General features: G+C 37.7%; 1 protein-coding gene across 1 annotated transcript in view; it reads right to left on the bottom strand.

Annotated features, from left to right (window-relative positions):
- Positions 1 to 21758, bottom strand: part of TyrRS-m (Tyrosine--tRNA ligase, mitochondrial) — a 47579-nt gene that overhangs the window by 1117 nt on the left and 24704 nt on the right. The window contains exons 7-10 of the mRNA XM_089086251.1: positions 20849 to 21057; positions 20213 to 20279; positions 15306 to 15494; positions 12441 to 12563 (exon numbers count right to left, since the gene is read on the bottom strand). Coding sequence (XP_088942377.1) covers positions 12441 to 12563; positions 15306 to 15494; positions 20213 to 20279; positions 20849 to 21057 — 588 coding nt within the window. The remainder of the gene's footprint in view (positions 1 to 12440; positions 12564 to 15305; positions 15495 to 20212; positions 20280 to 20848; positions 21058 to 21758) is intronic.

Here is a 21758-nt window from a genome sequence, read left to right as displayed (position 1 = left end):
GCACTCTAACAGCATTACGTAGACAGGTTTCAAGTTATGAAACAGTCTTGGACACTCAAATGTGGTTTCGAATTCCTTTTGGTGCTAGCAGTGTTCTAAACTATTTATTTTTACTTATTAAGGGGTAAACCGCCATATTCAGGCAGTTTACCCCTTTTGGCTACATATTCCACAGTCCTCTCGTATCCCTGCAAATAACCTATGACTCAATAAACGCTAAAATGACCTAATGTTTAAGCAACATTTGAAAAATCTTCAGAAATAGTTGATGACACTCAAGACAGTGAGTGAAGCATACTCCCACATTAAAATTAGCTGAAGTAGATGGCCTTGAAGAACAAGAGTTAAACTTTCTATGACTTGAATAGGGAAGATTTATAAACAAAACGTGATTACAACAAAGCTACAACCTTTACAAAAAGAAAGCAGAACTTGGTCCGCTAGCTGAGAACACAAATAAATAGGGACCAACCCCAAGTAACATATGGATCATTGGACGAAAAAAAACATAATTCGTTTGGGTCAATTCCGCGAAAATTTCAGGATTCAGGTTGTATAGCCACGGCATGTTTCTTTGAAGATTTATTTATGAATTCTATAAGAAATGGGCAGTTCTTTACAGCTTCAAGTCCTAGTTCCAGGGCTGCACTTGTTAAGTTACTTTCGGTCGCAAGTTCTTTATATTTTAACAATTTGAATCACATTGCTATCTTAAAGTTTTAACGAACCATTATTTTTGGCCAAGATGAAAATTTGCGGGATGGGGCGTCAAAATGCCACAAAGCAGGACTAGTGGCCCTCTGATAAGCTTCTGCCATAAAACTGGGGACTAGAACTTCCGATTTTCATTTGTTGTGAGACATTCCTAGAAATACTAATATCTAGGGTTCGTAAGGACACCCTTGGCAAAAAAAAACACATACACAGAGACAAACCAACAAATGTGCCAAACAGAAGGAATTTATCGAAAAGAACGGTGGAAAAGGACATATTCGCCAGATCACTCAACGAAAAGGTGGGTTAGTTGCCTTTCTCGATACGGCGGATTCAGCTCAAATCCTCGCAGACATGTTGAAAGAAAATGTCCGTGATGTCAAGGTTTCTTACCGGAAACCAAAGTTTTTAGCGGTGGCAAGATTCGTTCCTCCAGCAACCACAGAGGAAGAAATTATTGCTGCGAACTCCGAAGTTACGGAAGTCCACCGGTTCGGCACCTCTGGCACAGTGAAACTTGTATTTAAAGACTCGTTCGCGCGAGATCAGACAATTAAACGCGGAATATTTGTAGACTACACCCACTTCCGGGCTGAGGCCTATAAAGAGCTCCCCAAGAGATGTTTTAACTGTCAATCTTTCGAGCACCTCTCTAGTGCCTGCAGCAACGCTCCGAAGTGTTCTAAGTGCGCCGGTGCCCACGTCGCATCACGGACGTCCCCATGCACGTCCACCACAGTTAAATGTGCTCTATGCCCAGAAGGCCACAACACCCACCCTCATACAGCATGAGATGCCCACTAGTTAGAAATGCTATGAAAAAGCCCACTACAACGAAATGACTTCTCTCTCCATCATCTGCCGAAATATCTATGGGCACAATTCAGTCAAACTAGACTACGTTAAAGAACTATGCCGTCAATTTAATGTTGTGTGCTTACAAGAACATTTACTCACCTCCGAAAATTTTGGTCTTTTCGAACAGTTGAATCAAAAAACTGTGTTCATGCATCAAGCAAAAAGGTCCTCAGTCCGTGGTCGACCTAGTGGGGGCACTGCTATCATAACGGACAGTTCGCTTGAATGTCAAAAGCTGGAATCGTGTGAGTTCTTCCTCGCTGTAGATTTTCCTGGCCCCGGGGGTTTTGTTCTGATCACGGTTTATCTACCAATAAACCTAAACACCCTCTCTTCCGAAAAACGGTTCTCGGAAGCTTGTGGCCGCCTCTCGCGCTTACTTATTAGGCTGGGCAATCGAAGAGTGCTAGTCTGCGGTGACTTTCAGTGCGACTTAACGAACCCATCAAATAAGCTCGCCGAAATCTTCTTCTCAGTAATCCCAGATGGGTATGATCTCTGTGAAAAGACTGATGCATATACGTACATCCATAATTCCGGTTCAACGACAAACATTGACCAAGTGCTATGTAATTTCTCTCTAGGTGCTCCAGTCACCGTGGACCCTGAGCACACAGTCCTTGACTACCTTGGATTGTGCTGTATGGCTAACATCGTCCCGTGTCGGCCGAACAAGCCCCAAATTTCTGATACCAAGACTGAGGGGAATAAAATAAACGCCGACCAGTATAAACAGACATGTGATGAGATTCTCGGAAAGATAAAAGTTCCCTTTCAGCTCTTGATGCATGGCTCGAGTGATTTGGTAGCACTAGACATTTATTGTACTGAGATTATACATGAAATGAAAACGGCTGAGCAGGCTTCTGGACCCACTCGCCGTTTTAAACCTTGAATCAGCAAGCCTGGCTGGAGTCGCTCCCCTAAAGTAATGCAAGCCAAAGCTCGTGCTAAGTTTTGGCTGAGATTATGGCGCGATTGCGCGAGGCCGAGGTCAGGTGTAGTGTTTGAGGAGTTCCACAACACGAAAAAAACTTATAATAAGGCTGTAAGTGATCTTAAAGCTGCTGAAGCCGAACTTGCTTCCCAAGAAGCAGCAAATAATCCTGTATCTATGTGGAAGTCTTTTAGACAGTCTAAACCAGTGACAAACCCTGCTAGTAACATACCTGAGGAGCAGTGGGTAAAACATTATAGTGAAGTTTTTGGGATTAAACATGCCCAACTAACAACCGAAAGTGATAGTGAGCTCTCACGAGCTTTTGCGTCCCTCTTGAGCCAACGGAACTATTTTACCGTCTCAATAGGCGAAGTGCTCCAGGTTATTAAGCAGCTGAGAAAGGGCAAGGCTCCCGGGCACGACGGAATTGTGACTGAACACCTCCGCTGTGGCTCACCTCTGCTCATTGAGCACTTGACGCTGTTATATCAAATGTGCCTTGATTCTGGTGCAGTCCCTAGGTCGTTTGCCCTAGGTATTGTGTCTAATGTCTTGAAGAAGGGAAAAATCGTAACCTCTGCTCTAGCTATAGGCCTATAACAGTTTCTAGTACATTAAGCAAAGTGTTAGAGAGACTTCTGTTACCTGAGCTGTTACGAAAGTGTAAAATTGACAATCGACAATTCGGGTTCCGTCGCCACCTCGGTTGTGCATTTGCACATCGCCTTCTTACGCGTATAGTATCGAAAGCTCAGAATCAATCACGGACTCTTTTAATTTGTGCAGTAGATGTGTCCGCGGCGTTCGATTCGGTAATTCATTCAAAGTTAATTTTGAACCTGCTGCACCAAGGTGTGAACCCACATGTAGCGGCCGTCCTATGGCACTGGTATTCGAGTAGCCTTATCCGTGTTAAGTTGAGTAGTGAACTCCTGTCGAAACCGATTAAGCTTCACCGGGGACTGCGTCAAGGGTCGGTTTTAAGCCCTGTACTCTTCAATTCACTAACCTCGTCGGTAACAAAAAAGATTAACGGTGGTTTTAACACTGAATGTATGGATGTGAGCCTACTGTGCTACGCAGACGACATATTACTGGTGAGCACATCGCTTTGTAACCTTCAAGCTAATATCGATCTCCTAAGTCGAGGTTATACTAATATTGGTCTGGTTATTAACCCTGCTAAAACAGAATTTCTTGTATTTGAACCCCCGCGTGCGCCGTCTGAAGTTGCCCGTCGCGAGGCTACCCGTGTTACCGTTGCAGGGCAAGTAGTACTTCCAAGCCGCAAGTTGAAGTACCTAGGTATCACATATGGAAGCGACCTCAGAAGCTCGCGTGCTCTTTTTGTTGACCAGGTTCTGTCGGGTTTTCGGTCTGGGTATGCTAAACTTGCAGCCCTGAAGTTTAAATTTAATAAGCATATCCTTGCTAGGTTGTATCGTGCCGTCGCTGTTCCCTTTGCTCACTACATCTCACCCGTTTGGCATTGGCTATCGAATTCGGATATGTTGCGAATCCGTTCAGGCTTTTGCAAATATTTAAAGTTTCTGCTTGGTCTGCCACTTTACCTCCGTAACACTGGTCTGCTAGAAAAGTATCATATACCTGATCCTGTTGAGTTCATGCCGAATTTTGAAAAACAAGCTCTCGTGAAACACAGGGCACTATTATTTGATTTCCCAGCGACTTTCTTGCTTGATAGTTGAAGTGTGATTTGTTTGTATTTAGTAGATTATTATGTTCGGTTGATTTGTGTTCGTTTTTATTTTCTCTTTTCTTTTGTTTTGCTCCGCTTCTTCATGCTTCTTTTTTATAGCGGGTTTGTAATAAATTATTATTATTATTATTATTATAAACACACAGAAATTGCAGGAACTGTGCGAAATTTAAAATTCTGGTAGTCAAGGACGTGAAAATTCTGTTAGGAGGCTTCTAGACATCCGTAACTTGATGCCTTTATTATTAACCACAAGAAAGATAGGAGCTTTACCCTGTACATAGTTGATGTGTTAAACAAGTCTTCCCTCCACATCTCAACTTCCTGAAGTCATCGGAATTATTAAGATGTAAAAAAATAAATAATTGAAAGAAATAAAATAGAATCCCGTTTACCTGACTGTCATGCAGGGGCATTGAGGTTTTTCCGCTATCAATGTAAAAAATGACCAGCACATAAAACAGCACTTTGGCCTGGAGTTACACAAGTGTACAATGAATTGATTAACAAGTCAGATGGCTAGGTTTGCTGGGTAACTTAAATTACTGTATATATAATAATAATATAACACGTAATATTATTGTTGCCAATTTTGATGTGCTCTGAACCACACTTTTTTCGAACGTGTATTTATTTATTTACTATCAAGTTCTTTAAAATGTCTCTAAGAAAGATTTTACGAGAAAAAGAAAGGCAAGAAAAAAGTAGACGAGGCCATTCCACCCCAATTACAATGCGATCCAAAATTAAAGCTATATCTGTCATTTATAAGCCCCTAGTCCTCCTCCTACAACTACAACTACTAGCAACTCACTGCAACACCAAGTCGTCTGAGGCCTACATAGCTGCGGACACTCCTCCTTCGTCCCAGCATACTGAACCAATTCGTTCCTTCGAGACGCAAGTTTTGATTAAAGAGCGATTGTTTAAATTAGGAATCATTACAGCCAAATTAAATTTATTTCCAACTTGAGGGAGCTAGTAGCTGGGTGAAAACCTAGCCCCCTAAGGAGAGATCAAGATTTTTGAAAAAAAGTAAACAGAGAAAACTAGAGACAGAGCAACAGCCATATCATGGAAATAAATACTAGGAGACTGAATGTCATAGAATCACATTGCTGTGTTGAAGTCTTTGAGTTGTTAGAAAGTAAGTAAATCTAGAAATGAAAAGACGGTTTAAGGTTTCAAAAAATTCAGAAGCTTTCAGATATTTAATTATACCTGGCGCCATGAATTTAGGAATAATAAAATTCAATAGATAAATAAAGAACAAAGAATTCCTACTAGGGTGAAGATAAATTAATAGTAAAATTTTGAGCAGTTACAAGCCCAAATTACGAACGAGTTTCAAACACAAATAATCAAGAGTGCTTGTGACAAGAGAACAACTCATCAGTAATGATCTCAAGATATCCAACCGACTTAACTCCTTTTATCCTATTTCGAAAATAAATAGCTCTTTTGCTAATCAGAGTGCAATTCCCTGACTACCTCTCATCGTGCCTGGAATACTCTGAGTCAGCTTAAAAATGTCCCTCTTTGGTGCCTTCAGAAAGTTTTTAAAGCATTTACTTTTTAGACTTTTTTTCATTGCCCCTGTTCAGTGCCTGTCTTCACGCAAAGTTAAAAATGTGTTTTTCCTGTATATTATATAAGGTACTTTGTTTTAGCTTAGTTTTCGGCGGGCAATCAGCGGTGGGTGACTTTTCATCCTTCTTTAATTGTAGCATTTGTTCTTTTTGTAATGTCCCAGTGCGGTGGATGTCTCTGGGATAAGTTGGTAATATGCATTTGCTTGTCTTGTGAAAATGTGTGTTTATATAGGACATGACAATTTAAGTTAACTTGCTTTTCAGTGGGTAATCAGGGAAGAGCAACTGTCCGTCATTCTTTGGCTGTAGAATATTTGTTTTGTGATTTCCCTGCGCGATAGATGTTTCTATTCCATGCTGGTGATGTGTATTTGCCTTATTTGTGAAAATGAGTGATTGAACTGCGCACGACATCTTGTTTCGGCTTGGTTTTCGGCAGGCAATCCATGGTGGGCAGCTGTCCCTCAATTCCTTACTGTAGCATGTGTTTTTTTCTGCAATGTCCCTGTACGGTGAATGTTTTGTAGCCAAAGCTGGCAATGTGTATTTGCCTTGTCTTACTGAAATGTGTGTTGATAGTGCGCATCAAACATTGTTCTGGCTTGGTTCTAAGTGGGTGATCAATGGTGGGCGGCTGCCCATCAATTTCTTTCTGCAACAGCTGTTTTCTTTTACTTTTTACAATGTACCTGTGCGGTGGATGTCTCTGGCCAAAGCTGGTAATGTACGTTCGTATTGTCTTGAGGAATCGTCTGTTTATATTGGGCATAAAACCTTGTTCTGGCTTGCCTGGGGCCAAAAAGGATACTTTTTGTAGGCAATTGAGCCAGAGCCTACAGTGTTTGAGTTGACGTGGAGTTTTGCAGCCTGTGTCACAGAGGACTAAGTTCTGTTATTTTGGCTCGTAATAAAGTTCAGTTATTTTGGTAGATATTTTTTTTTTAGTGCTGGATAATGATTTTTCGATGAGCTAACGAAAACATATGGGATCCATTTTTTCGTACAAAAATCGTTCATAAGATAAACACTTGAAAAATTTCAAGGGTCGACAACTTAAGTTGCGCTACACTATAGAAAAAAATATAGATCAAATTGTAAGACAAGGGAGGGACAAACAACAATTCGCTCTTATGCCTTGGTCATTTTTGGGATAAGAGATTGACATCTTTTGCTAGTTGGTGAACAAATTATTTGCTGTTGATGCATTTGAGGATACCAAAAATTCGGTTTAATTTCCAATACGGAGAGGGACGTGCAAGCATGCGTGCACAATTTAAAAATTTTGAGGGGTTGGCAACGTCAGTGTTGAGAGAGGTCTACAGGTTAGAAAAAATCTAGTTCAAACTTTAATAGAAAGGAGAGACATCTAAGCAATAATCGGCCGTTATGCCTTGGTCATCTTTGAGATGAGGGAATGGAGTCTTTTACCAGTTGGAGTACCCATTATTTGCTTACGATGCACTTGAGAGTAGAGAAATTCAGTTTCATGTCCGTTAAGGAGAGGGAAGGGCAAGCAAGAATAGATTGATAAAGCAAGTTCATCTTCTTGTTTAAGGGGTTTAGAAACTTCTTCAAATTAGTGTACCTTTTATTTGATCAATAGGATTTAGAAAACGAAACTCAAAGACAAGTGAGGAAGTTTGAATTAAGAATCAGTTGTTAGACCACGGTTTTGTTCAGGGAGCAGGGAATATGTACTTCTGCTGACTGGGTTAACCTTCTTTTATTTTTTCAGCATCAATCTCTATGATAGATGCTATCATAAATCATCTATGAAAATATTTCAATAAGATTGTGTTGCACGCTTTTAGCTCTTTCGTGAGATATACCTTTTAAGAGCACTCGAGGAATTAGCAGCTTCAATTTTTAAGTAGACATTGAACGAAATGAATTGGGGTTAAAAATCTGAGGAGTTGAGAGGCTTGGAACTTATTACAGTCGGTGTATCCATTAATGGTTCCTCACAAATATTTTAGGCTTAGAAGAATATAATTTTTCATATTTCATTTGTTTTGGATACAAACAAAGAGAAAAAGGAACCTCAAGATGAAGAAAACAAACAGGATTGGGGCCAGTAGAAGAAAAATCCAAACTAAAACGACGCGGATATCTCGCCTATCAAACAGTTTAGAGTAAGGATCTGTGAGTAAGGAGCGGCCCGTCTCAATAGTAACCAATACTCTAAAAAACAGAAGATTGATATCAATAGCTATATGATAAGAATGAGATTTTTATGATGCTTTCAAACATATAAGTTTCATGAAGTTTAGTCTTACCCATCCAATCTTACGCGCCTGAGAAAATTTGAATTTGCCTGATTTCCCAAAAAAGGGGGAAACAACCCCTGAAAGTCATAGAACTTTAATGAAAATCACACCATAAGATTCAGCGTATCCAAGAATCCTATTATAGAATAGGGTTAAGGAAAGCTCCTATCTGCAAAAATATACAATTTTGTATTCTTTGCCAGAAGAAAGATCAGGGATGCGTGTTTATTTTTTATTTTTATTTTTTTTTCAGGGGTGATCGCATCGATCCAGTAGTCCTAGAATACCGTGAGAGGGCTCATTCGAACAGAAATTAAAAGTTCTAGTACCCTTTTTAAGTGGCCAAATAATTGGAGGGCAACTTGGCCCCCTCCTACGCTCATTTTTTTCCCAAAGTCACCCAATCAAATTTTGAGATAGCCATTTTGTCCAGCATAGTCGAATATATAATTCATAAGTCTTTGAGGATGACTTAATCCCCCAAAGTTCCTGGGGGAAGGGCTGCAAGTTATAAACTTTGCCCATTGTTTACATATAGTTTGGGTTGTTGGGAAGTATCCAGGTGTTTTCAGGAGGAATTTGTTTCTTGTTGGGGGGGGGGGGTCGGAATAGGGGTTACGGGGGAGAATTTTCCCATGGAGGATGTTTCCTTGGGGGAAGGGACATTCCTATGAAGGGGGCGACGGATTTACCAGCATTATTTAAAAAAAAATCAGAAATTAAATATAAAAAAAAAAAGTTTTTTTTCAACTGAAAGTAAGGAGCAACATTAAAACTTAAAACGAACAGAAATGATTGCGTATATGAGGGGGTTCGCCCCCTAGTCAAAACCTCGCCCTTTACGCTAAAGTTTTTTTAGTACTTTCAAAAGAGCTATCTATTCTAATTAACCGACCTTTGTGATTCAGAGTTTTTGATTCGAACAAAATTCGAACTTCAGAGTAAAGTGCGAGGTATTGACTAGCGGGCGAACTCCCTAACATACGTAATAAAAACATACGAATATAGAAGTTCGTTACTTAAGTTAATTCGTAAGTTACGTCAGAACAAAATTTCGAGAAAGCCATTTAGCCAAAAAAGGTAAAATTAATAAGCGAATTTCGTTTTAATTATTCATGTACGGTGAACCAATATCAAAGCTGCATTAATTCAAAAACGTTCAGAAATTAAATAAAAAAACAAGTTTTTTCCCTGAAAGTAAGGAGCGTCATTAAAACTTAAAACGAACAGAAATTATTCCGAATATGAAAGGGGGTTTCCCCTCCTCAACGACTCGCTCTTTACGCTAAATTTTTTTTTTGTTTTAAAAAAAATAAAGTTGTAAGACAGAGTCAAACTTTAGCGTAAAGAGTGAGGCGTTGAGGAGGGGACAACCCCTTTCATATACGCAATAATTTCTGTTTGTTTTAAGTTTTAATGTCGCTCCTTATTTTCAGTTAAAAATTTTTTATTTTTTTTTATTTTATTTAAAACAAGGCGTCTTCAGCGCTAAAAACAAAGAAGAAATCCAAACTAACCTAAAACCAAACACTCACAGCATTCAATCACAATTGTGGTGGTGTTCAAATCACAGTAGCAACAATTATATATGCATATTTTTTTTTCTTGGAGTACTTCATTAATCGTTAGAGCACGGTCATCTTCATGGGTGACTGAAACAAAATTTTACGTTGCTAAAATAAAGGAACAATGGCAAACAAAATCTTAATTCAGGTCATAAGAAACTGACTTAGCTTTCATACATTCTATGGTTTATTTAATTGTTATTTTAGTTGCTGTTCTAGATTTTAAATAGTATTTACATATGAAATCGAATTCGGATCTCACAAACTTATTATAGACTATCAAACGGAAATTTTATCTTTTTTCTAATAAGGGTTTTATCCACATATTATTCCTACCTCTAAACATACTACTACTAACAACTCGCAGCCGTACCCAGCCACCGTAGGCTCAAATAGCTGCACACGCTGAATGGATGGCCCAAAAGCAGGGCCATCTTTTACGCCATATTGAAGGTCATCTTTTAATGTGGTTGGCCATATTATCTTTTACCCGATAAATGTAGCCCGATAAAAGTGAGACCAAACCATTTCTTTTCACACCTTTTTGTTTGACGTACAGTCAGTCAAAGAAGTACGTAAGACTATCTCCATACAATTCCAATGGAAAGCATCTATCATAACTTCTTCGTCCTTTCAAACTGCTCATGCCTTTTCCCAAAATTATCTTTTCACCCTCATTTATCCCTTATCTGGCTTAAAGCCGCCCTGGCTAGGTGGACGTGCGTTGGGTTGAGAATTCTTTGTCCAAGGAGCACGGGTTCAATCCCTGGCGTGGCCAGTTATTTGGTTCGGGACGAGGGTCAGTGGTGTGGCTCTGTAAGCTCAGCCAGAGTCGACCCGGCTCTTAATGGGTACCTTGAGAAACCTGGAGAAGGTAAGCAAGAAAGGTGCGCGATAGTAGAGGATGGCTGGCCCCCAACCCCCTATTGCACTTCCTGGCTGAAGGGCCACAAAACGGAGATCAGCACCGCCGGTTTGGACCTTAACGGTCTAGTGCCGCCATACTTACTTACTTATCCCTTATCTAATGGATTAAATAGAAGAGTCTAAAATTTAACAATGTAGAAGATGGATGGGGTAATTTTAGGAAAGTGAAGTCACTGACGGTGTCTTCTTTAGAAACGCTAGGAGTATTAGTGAAAATTCTTCATGTTTAGCAGAGAGGAGGAGGGGCATGTAGAAGAATTATTTGAGTGATAGATCATATGAAAATCACAGGAATGCAAAGAAAGTAGAGAAAGCATTATAATATGAATTGAGGAGGTGTGAAGTGTGAAAATGTGAAGGCCATGGATAAAATTGCCGAGGATTTGGAAGATGCAGCTAGAGCGCATAATAATAAAGTATTGTACTGGCATGTTAGTAAATTGAGAGGAAATAAGTCAATCTGGACGTGCCCCAGTTGAAGATAGGACTGGTGCCACAATTAGTGATAAGGAGAAAGTTAAGAGGGATGAGCAGAATATTTTGAGAGCATGCTAAACCCTGATAAAGCTATAGGAAAAGAAATAGAAAATAATGAAAAAGTTTGTGACACTTTGGAAGTGAATGAAGATTTATTTAGTGACGAAGAATTAGTGAGAGTGCTAAAAGGATTAAAAATAAAAATAAGGTTAAGTTTTTATCATGGTTTATCTAAAAATGGTGGTAAACCTCTCTATAAATAAGGTGATATTAGTAAAAGTGGTAATTACAGAGGCACTAGCTAGATTTCTGTAGGAAGCAAGTTACTTAGTATGATGTTACATTTTAGACTTAGAGATGCTGTAGATAAAGTTTTAAGAGAAGAAAAGTACAGTTTTAGGAAGGACAGGAATGTGTTGACCAAATTTTCACCCTTAGATTGAGAAGTGGCTCAGTCGTCAAATCCTTTTAGTCCTTAGTTTTATAGCTTAGGAGCAAGCGTTTGATGCAGCCAATAGAAGAGCTTCAGTAATGGTTCTATACTTGTATGGTGTACCCGATAAACAAATTAAAGTGATTAGCAATAAGGACCAGAATAACATAGCTGCGGCTAAAGTAGGATATGAGAATAGTAGCTAGTTTTTATTAAAGCAGGAGTTAAGCGGTGTTGCGTTCTATCTCCATTCTATCTCCAGTTCTATCTCCATTCATATGGATCATTTTGATGGACTTTGTCCTATGGAGCACAGCAAACGTAATGAGAAAACACGGAATCAATTGAGGAAGTAAAACTCCTAGACTTAGATTATGCTGATGATTTGAGCATCCTAGATGAAAATGCTAACAGAATGATTGAAATTTTGACAGCTTTGAGAGTTCAGGGTACAAAAACAGGTTTGAAAATAATGTTAAGAATAGTGGTCAAGTACCGTACTGAAGCGTGGGCGCTCTGAAAGACGGAGGAGAATAGGCTATATATTTTCCAGAGAACTTACCTATGGTCTTATTTGGATACCCGACTGACTAACTGTGTCTTAAACAGTAAGCTGTACCAAAAATGTGCTACAATCCCGCTTTCTAGAGCCAAAATGGGAGAGAGGATGTGATGGCCAGAACACGTTCCTAGGATGAAGGATGACATATTGCCAAAGATCGTCCTTGTCGATAAACCATCTAAATCCAAACGCCAAGCATGTCGTCAACAATTGGGGTGTGTCGTAAGGAAAAATTTAAGGGAAATTGGAACATCTTGGGAAGGTGTAAAGAGGGAGGATTTCAATATATTGGGATGCAGAATGATCGTCCGTAGCTACTTTGGCCTCAGGTAGCTTGGTGCTGCGATAATGTTAGCAGTAGTAGTAGTATTCTTCTGAGACGTACCTGTCCTAAGAAGGGTTATTCCAGAAGGCAGAATAAATCGACTAGTAGCAACCAGCTGAGGATTCGTTTCTCTTTCGCCATTGATGTAAAAACCTCCGGCCGCCATAATTCTTAGTGCATCACCTACAAGAGAAGAATCATCATCTATAAGGGGAGCAATAAAAATATTAACTTGACCGTGAATGCTGCTTCGAAGGGGTACCGCAACCATGTGTAGCTTCTTGGCCTATTAACTTATCAACTCTTTGTACTATCGCTATTAAATATTTTTCACCAACACTATACAATAGTACATTACGTGAAGTAAAACACAAAAACAAACAAAAAAGATAAGGAAAACTAAACAAAACAACAAACATAATAGAGGAAATGAAGAAATAAACAAAAATAAAAATTATTCACGACTGAAATAAACTGACAAGGCGGTGATGCAGAGAAATACTGATGCAAGTTGTGATTAATTTCTATGTCTTACTTCTGGTTTATTTAAGAACCCAGATTTTGGGCAAAGGGGGAAGAAAATCAGAATTTCACAGAATATAAAATAATTAATCTGGACTCTTTTTTATTCTTTTTTTTTCTTGAGAAGGGGATCTTACGCTTTTAAGTTCATGATCGCTTACATTTACTAATGACGATGCTGCATGTCTACGGACCCTTCTTTTTGGTTAGATTGTGTTCTTTTGTACTGTTTGTCCTAGGTGGCCGGATGGATGAGTAAGGTCAAGGCCTCGTTCAAGTGCTTATCTTAATTGCTAAAGCAGGAAAAGTTGTTTTTTTTACGAATGATTACCTGTAACACAATATTACCATTAAATTACCATTAGGTATTTTTTGCTATGTATCATGTTTCTGTGTGTTTCGTAATTTTTTGTTGTTATTTCTTTATTTTTTATAAATTTTTGTGTGTATATATGGCTCTTGGGCTTTGGAAATACACGATTTATCTACTATCTATCTATTGACTCAAAATATTTTTTATATTCACAATGCATCTTACGCTTGGAGTCAGAAAAATACCAGTCCGGTATTTTGTATTCATTTCGTAATTTCATCCGTAGCTTCACGTCCTAGCCGAGTGGATTGGTGGGCTGAATTAGAATCCTTTACCCGAGAAGACGAGGATTCGAATCCTAGTGTACCCAATTATTTGGCTTGGGACGGGGGTCAGTGGCATGACTCTGTAAGCTCAGCCAGAGTCGACCCAGCTTTAAATGGGTACCTGGAGATATCTGGGGAAGGTAAACAGGAAGGATGTGCTAAAGCACAGGTTGGTTGGCCTCCAACCCCCCCCCCCCCCATTTCACTTCCTGGCTGAAGGGCCAAGAAACAGAGATCAGGACCGCCGGTAGGGACTGTAAAGTCCAATGCCGTATTCTTTACCTTTTTTACCTTTACCTTTACTTTATGTATGAGATTTTATTTTAATCAGGATCCAAAGATGAAACTGGATAATTTTTTCTCAAGAAGGAGAAAAAATCCAGAAGCAAAAATAGTAGAATGACCACAGAAAGTTGAGTAGAGCTTGGCCAACGCAGGTCTGTTGGATTTCCCTCTACTAGCGACGATCTAAGCGTATTATAATATGCACGCAAAAAAAAAAAACAGAATAAAGTGAAAAAATAAACTAAACGAAGAAACAAAAAAGACATATAGAAAATAAGGAAATAAGCCAAAAAAAAAATACTCACAACTGAAGAAACCTGATAAGGTTGTGACGAGGAGGAATTGGACCGGGAGCTGTGTTTGACAACTTTATGTGAAGTATGTTCTGTTTTACTGTGCTATCCAGTTCAATTCAATTTCATGTGATTGGAAAACAAGTATATCTACGATCCAAGTCAGTAGGAGTGTCTGCAAGGTATACAGACTCTTTGCCAAGTACTATTTATTCTACATTTCTATTTTTATCTTTTTTTTGCTCAGAAAACTCAAAACCTGTAGCGTTTAACCCATTAGCAAGAAAAGGAATGCCACCAGATTGTTTCTCCTGTGTGAAACTTAAGGTACAGTAAAAAGACTGAGAGGTTTGTGAAGCACTGGATACCTTATAAGCAGTCCCTCTATGTCTCTGTGGTGTTGTTTCCCTCTCAAAGCTAGGTATAAAAAATTGCCACTTTAGAGGTTGTGAGGGAAAATTTATTAATATTTTTTCATTACACTTTTATATAGAAGGAAAAAAACACTTTTTTCCTTTCTTAATTATTTATTTATTTTAATAATAATTAAAGTAAAATAATTATTAAATTACTAAAATAATTTCTTAATTTCTGAATTAGGAAAAAAGATTTTGTACCTAATTTAAATCCGATTTCATTAAGAATTCAAATCACTGTCCAGTTGGTAGAGTACCCCCCCCCCCCAAACACACACAAACACACACACTATGCGTAGGTATGTTTTTCGACAAATACTCTCCCTCTTATTTATTTAGATAACAGACCTATGTAAATGTAGGCAATGTTTGCAGCACAACTCGAGGACCTTTAAAAACACAGTAACTCATTTGGACAATGTCAAACACATATTTTGGCTTTATAAATGACGGCAGGTAAAGAGCTGGGTGATGGCAACGTTTTTCTGGTCGTATTTGGATTTTTATTCACTGCTTATGTATATTATTGTAAAAGAGACCGTGAATATAAGAATATGCAACTTTTTTTCTATGGAAATCTGGCAATCTGCCAACAAAATTACTACAAGAAAGTGATCACATTTTTTTAAGCGAGAAACAAAAGTAAAGTTAACAGAGAAAATTACTTGATGTGGAGAACTGGCGATTCGGCAAAAGAAAGTATCAAAAATTAATCTGGCAATCATTATAAAAAAAGGAACAAAAAAACAAAAAAAAACGGAAGAACTTACTTTCAGAGGCAAAACATTTGGCAATCACTCCTAGTTCCAGCAAGTTCATATCTGGGGCAAAGAAAATGTCAACTAAAGGCATATTTTGGGACAGTTGTTCAATTTCATTTTGAGAAAGCTGCGAAAGCGACTCAACAGAGGATGAGTAAAGAGCTTCGGTGATACGCTTTGCTGACTTGAGACCTTCCTCTGAAATTACACGAAACAATTATTTGACAAGTTATTATATTCATTATTACACACACACACACAATATATATATATATATATATATATATATATATATATATATATATATATATATATATATATATATATATATATATACAAAGAATATTTATAACAGGTACATAATATACATGTAAACCAAGGGTCGACAACATTTTTTGGCTGAGAGTGAAATCAGTAAAAATGAAAATATTAAAGGGGCATTTAGGTCGGAAATATTTTCATTTTACAACAGTCTTTTAGTAAATAAGATAAATTTTATTAAAAAATAATCAAAGTACTGTTTTAGTACTCTTTTTTTCCAAACATGAAAACTTCGTATGAAACTATATCCAGCAGGAAAGTGTGAAGAGGAAATGATTATTTTATTTTTTCAAATTTTTCTACAATTTTTTTAATTCATACATCTAAAACCCTGAACTTTTAAAATTCGTCATTTCTACAAAAATTCATCATTTAAAAAAATTCAAAATGCTGCAAATTTCAAACATTTCTTTATCTATTTCGTCGGGATTTATTATTGAGAAAGCTCTGAAAGCGACTCAATCGGTCTATTTAGTTAAATTCTTCAATGACTTTCTAGATATTGGTAGACAATTACCTGGAACCTGTATAAATTTAGTTAGTTTAATTTAATTAAGGCTTTTCGTCGGTAAAAATTGAATTACTGATAATCTGTTAATTCCCAAAGAAGAATCAAAGGACAACTATGAAAAAAAGAACCTACACCTCTTTAAGATTTTTGGTGCCATGTGTTTCAGTTTTTTTCCTGATTTGTCACCCATTTCTTTTTTTTTTTTTTTTTTTGCCACCAGCTACTGCCGAAAACTTGCATAATTGCACAGAGAGATTTTTTCATTAGAAATAATTTTGTATAAAATAATCTTCTTTTTAGATATATATGAGTGTGTAAACTCCCACTTAACCAATTTCAGCAATCAGATTTTATTTCTAATGTCCTTGGTATTTTCAGTTAAAGGCCTATTTATATTATGATTTCACAGACATTTAGATTTAGCTAGCGCTAATTTGAGCTAATATCATTTTTCACAGACTTTTCTGAATCTACTACTTTAAAATTTTATGTAAAATTCCGATTGGCTCAAATTAGCTCTAGCTAAACCTTTGTATTAGTAGAATCTCGTTGTAATTGGGTCTCAAGGTTTCCCCGTATAATTAGCTACTTTAGTCGACTGATCCTCATATTTGGATCCTCATATACTGGTTACCTAAAATTTATAATTCTTTTTTTTTAGCAAGCTTTGGACAAAAAATTCGTCCATTGCACATCAAGACTACTACCACTACTAACAGCTCATTGCAGCACCAATCCACCTAAGGCCAACACAGCTGAACATGGTTCTCCTCATCCATCCATAGCTTCTCTTTTTATACCCTTTCAAGAAGTCATACATTCCTTTAAATTCGATCTCACGACCTTTCCCAACCCCTTTTGGGGGTGACCTGCCTTTCGTTTGGCTCTATATGGGTGGCCACAAAGGACAATCTTGGTAATCTATCATCCTTCATCCGTAGAACGTGTTCAAACCATTTCAAACTTTCTCTTATTATAGCCCCTAAAAGCAGGATAGAACCACATTTTTCGTGCCGCCTACTTTGAAATACGATCAGTCAGATAGGTACCAGATCACATAAAATATGAAAAACGTCCTATATTTTTGTATGTAAGAAGTATTTTTTAACGTTTATTTCCCTTAGACACTTTCCGACGACGTGATTCCTTTCAATTTCTTTGTTTGATTTATTTTTCTCTCCTTCAATGAAGGAGAATTTAATTACAAACCAATTTATGGTAATGATTTGAATTTTTTGGAGATCTTTTCGAATGGTAGCTTGGCGCAGTGGGAGCGCACTGGGCATACAGCCCAAAGTTTCTTTGATTGAAACGAATAACTGCAAAATTTATGTCCTCTAATGGCGCAAAAGGATTGATCTCTGCTTGGTAATAAGGTAACCTGAGTTTTAAGTCAGCAACAGCTGAATTTGATTGGGGTGTTGAGATTATGCAAAAGTGGGAAACACCCTACAAATTAAAAGTGGGAAAAACATTTTATCAATATAAATTGTTGCGTGTTCTATTTTCTTTCTTTATTATTTTAGTATGAGGGGCTAAACTGAAAAGAACGTTAAAGATTGAAACCCTTCGAGATCGACATTTTCTGTTAATAATACTTTTCTGACAATTTCTTCTCGGTAGTCCCAAGCACCATCTTCTATCCCTGCTACCAAATCATGGGTTGGAGGCTGCCAGCTTAGTAGTTCCCCCTGCGCGAGGACAGGTGTTCAGGGCCTGTTGTTGCTGGTTATTTGGTTTGGAGGGGGGTCAGTGGCGTGACCCTGTAAGCTCAGCCAGAGTCAAACCAGCTTTAAGTGTGTACCTGGAGAATTCTGGGGAAGCTAAACAGGAAGGGTGTACGAAAGTAGCGGATGGCTAACCCTCAGCACCCTATTGCAATTCCTGGCTGAAGGACCATGAAATGGAGATGAACACCACCGTTTTGGACTTTAGAGTCTTGTGCCACATCCTTTGCATTTTCTCTTTTCTACTGCCAACCCATTAGTTAACACCAGGAAGAAGAACCATTGCCAGAAGAAAAAGAACTAGTACCAGTACCTTGCAGTTTATTCGCCCCGTTTTTTACATGCACCTCTAATAGAATACCCCAGGACTAGAATTGTAAAAGACAGCGTCATTTAATTTCTGATTTTTATCAAGGACTGCGTAGGTGATCTTGAACTAAATGATTCTATTCCACAAGAGCAGACAAATTTCATACCAAATATATGAAATTAATTATACAATACAAGAAACTTTCAGATCTGAAAGAAAGCCCTTCATCCTTCGTACATACCTATGTGAAAGCCGCCCCTTTGAAACAAAAACCGTCTCGCTGATTTCAGATAATTCACTGATGTTCAAGAAATACTCAACTCAAGACTCAATTTGAATATGATTTCGCTTTTAAGGTACCAAGTACATCAAAATAAAAACATTTTCGCCCCCTGGACCAATCTTAAGCCTATCCATACCTGAAAATGGCGTTTTCTAATATTTTTTTTTCATTGTTCCAATATTATGAAGTTTCTTTGGCAATGCATCATTTTCGTCAATGTTGCCACGTAGATCAATGAAAACAAATAAGCGAAACTAATTAGTTAGTTTGGCAACGCTTTTCGTTCATCAAAATTCCAACATAAAAAACCTGATGGTTCTCAAACGTAAGTAGTCGAAGGGAAACTTGAGCTTCACAAGCTCTTTGATGCGATATTTATTAGCTTATTTTTCGGTGATTTCGCACCCACAACCAAAGTCGTATAACCTCAAATGTCTTTTTCATAGAAAATTTAATTTCCAGTTTTCCTTAAGTTTTTCTTAATTATGCATAGTTGTGTGAATTTCCGCTAACCGATTCAAACTATCAGATTTCATAATCAACTCACAATTCTCACACGATTTTCTTGGTGATTTTAGAAACACAAAAGTTTGGGTTAGGTCAAGACAATATCTTGCACAAAATAGTTCCCTACGTTTATTGACCTGTTATTTAAGGTTTTATAAGAGAAATCTTTGACTAAAGCCAACTTTATTTGTGGTCTGTAAATGTTGAAAATTATCAAGATTGCGAAATTCTTGTCCTAAATCAAGACACACTGAGTACACATTTTAAAAAGAGCGTTTTGATTTCCACCGATGCTAATATTTAGTAGATTGTTTATTAGAAATCCCAGGCAAAAATTACAATAAAAACGTCCAAAATCAAAACGAGATCAGTATAAATTTAAAAAATGGTAAGCTTGTTACACCATATTGAAACCAGAGTCATGCAAGGATCCTCAATCTAATGCTCCCAAAGCAGAAAATTAATATATAAAAACTCAGTTTGATATATATATGGCAACACTGACTTCTTCCCAACTATTGTTTACTATTACCTACATATAGTTAGTGAAATTCATCATACAGATCGGAAAACTGCTAATCGAAGCTTCTATATATTTTAATTTCAAAAATCATGCTTTAAATCTATGCCCTGAAGGGTCAACCATAGGCATTAACCTTAAAAGATGAACACAGGACGACTCACAAAACTGCGCAACGGGTCACGCTGCAGTCAGGGGTAGCTTTGTTTTTGTCCACAAGTGTGGCTCAGATATTACCGAGTTACAGAACAGAGGTTTAGCCGGGCTTTTTCAGGAGCTACCACTACCCATTGTCGCCAGTAGATGGACGTAGTCCTAATCTGGTAGTAAGCAGGAACTTATTTCTAGGGAGATGAATTCAAAAAGAGGAATGGTGAAGGTATAAATTGTAAAATGATAAATGGTAATAAGTTTTGGTAATGGTAATGAATCAGGGAAAATTATAAAAATTTTGAGATAATAGGGGTTGTGTGGCCCATGCCCTCGTTCCCTCAGGATCCATCACAATACCGCTAAAGAATTCGAAAAAGGGTAGATCTGCACTGGTGATTTTTTTTTCTACACTAGCGCCAGTTCCCACTTGGTGCAAAAAGTTACCCCTACTTTTCGGGATATATATTGGTACTGCAGTCGTGCACAACTTAGCTTTTATCAACAAGTTTGGGTGGGGTCATAGTCGCAAAAGTAGCCCTTCGGGTTCTGAAGCAAACAATGAAATATGTAAACCTTCAAGTTACCTCCATGGACTAGCTTAGTGACATGTTCAGCCAACTTCCGTTGAGCAACTCGAGATTCGGGCTTGTCCTGAAACAAAAATCACAAATTAAGTCAGCCTTTCCATTGCAATGTGCAGTTGGGTCGAAGTAAAATTCAACTCTCGTCAAAATCTAGCTTTATTGCAAGGGTCAAGCCGTCAAGGGACTTACATAACAGCAAAATCTTCCACGATGGTGAATTCATGGTAGGGATAATCATCATAAAATTTGCTTATGAAAATGTATTTTGATTAGGTTAAAAGAAAAAAAAATCCACATGAAATTCTTGGATATCCAGTAGTTCAAGCGCAGTGACGTCAAATGGAGTGAACGAAATGAAATTTACTATTGTCAGAACCAAATTTAGAAGTCAAAGCATGAAATTAATGAATGAATCAATGAATTATATATATAACCCGCCATAAAAAAAGAGGAATAGGCAGAGTAAAAAAAAAAAAAAAAAAAAAAAAAAAAAAAAAAAAAAACTTCATATAAACACTCATTAAGAATGAGAGCTACTCGGTCATTTATGGCTACAAGTTGGCCAACATATGGCCATTATCAAAACTAAATTTGGCATTCAAATGTCAAAGTGTTGATGTAATAGCAAGAGCTTACTTTTTGTTTCGCCATTATTTCATCAATGTGTTCAAGTGGCAGGAATGTAAAGTACTTGAGTAGCTTTTCAACATCACCATCTTTGGTTCGAATAAAGAACTGATAAAATTCAAAAGGTGAAGTTTTGTTTTCTGATAGCCAGATAGCATTACCAGCAGATTTTCCAAGCTTATCTCCCGACTCAGTAGTTACAAGTGGAAGAGTTAATCCTAAAATAAAGATCGATTAATAGCGGGGTTTAAATAGTCTTGTCCACACACACAAAGTATACCTTCTGTGAGATCATGCAATGTCTTGTCAGAGCAATTTATGCTAGTTTCCCTTTATGTACCACAACACAATTAGTGCATTACTCTCCTTTTTCCAGTTTTATGTACTTCATGTTGTAATATGTGATGTTGAAATCAGTTTATCCATTTATTCAATCAATATTTACAGTCTTTTGCAAACAAAACAAAGATTGAAAACCGAAAAAAAAATTGAGAGATTGACTCCATGCGTATGACGGGTGAGGAAGTTATGTTGAACAATTTTGGATTGAAAATCTCACCCTTCTTAAAAGTTCTAAATTGCTTCCTAGAGCTTTCAAAGTACCAAGACGGTTTTCATTGGCAACTTATAAGGCTCCCTAACGTTTCATCATTCACTTTTTTAAGTATGTTTTAGATGGGGCCTTACATTCAAACTTAAGATTGAAGCAGTTCTGCAGAAGTTTTAGTTTCTTTGCCTTGCTTGACGTGTGTCCCTTGCCAGGTGGTGCTCGATACAGAGAGTGACCTATCCATCCACTTTGGTCGATGGTGAGCGTTTGTGTTTCGCTCAGTCTAATGTTTGCCATCATCAGAAACTCGGACAGGCGGTGGAACGATCATTTCTTCGGTCGACCGCAGGGTCACTTCCATCCAGCTTC

The sequence above is a fragment of the Artemia sp. Qi Xiang Cuo genome, chromosome 3, assembly GCF_049724085.1.
Source record: "Artemia sp. Qi Xiang Cuo chromosome 3, ASM4972408v1, whole genome shotgun sequence".
Lineage (NCBI taxonomy): Eukaryota > Metazoa > Arthropoda > Branchiopoda > Anostraca > Artemiidae > Artemia > Artemia sp. Qi Xiang Cuo.
The sequence above is the reverse complement of the archived record's forward strand: the minus strand, read 5'-3'. Positions and strand labels throughout refer to the sequence as shown.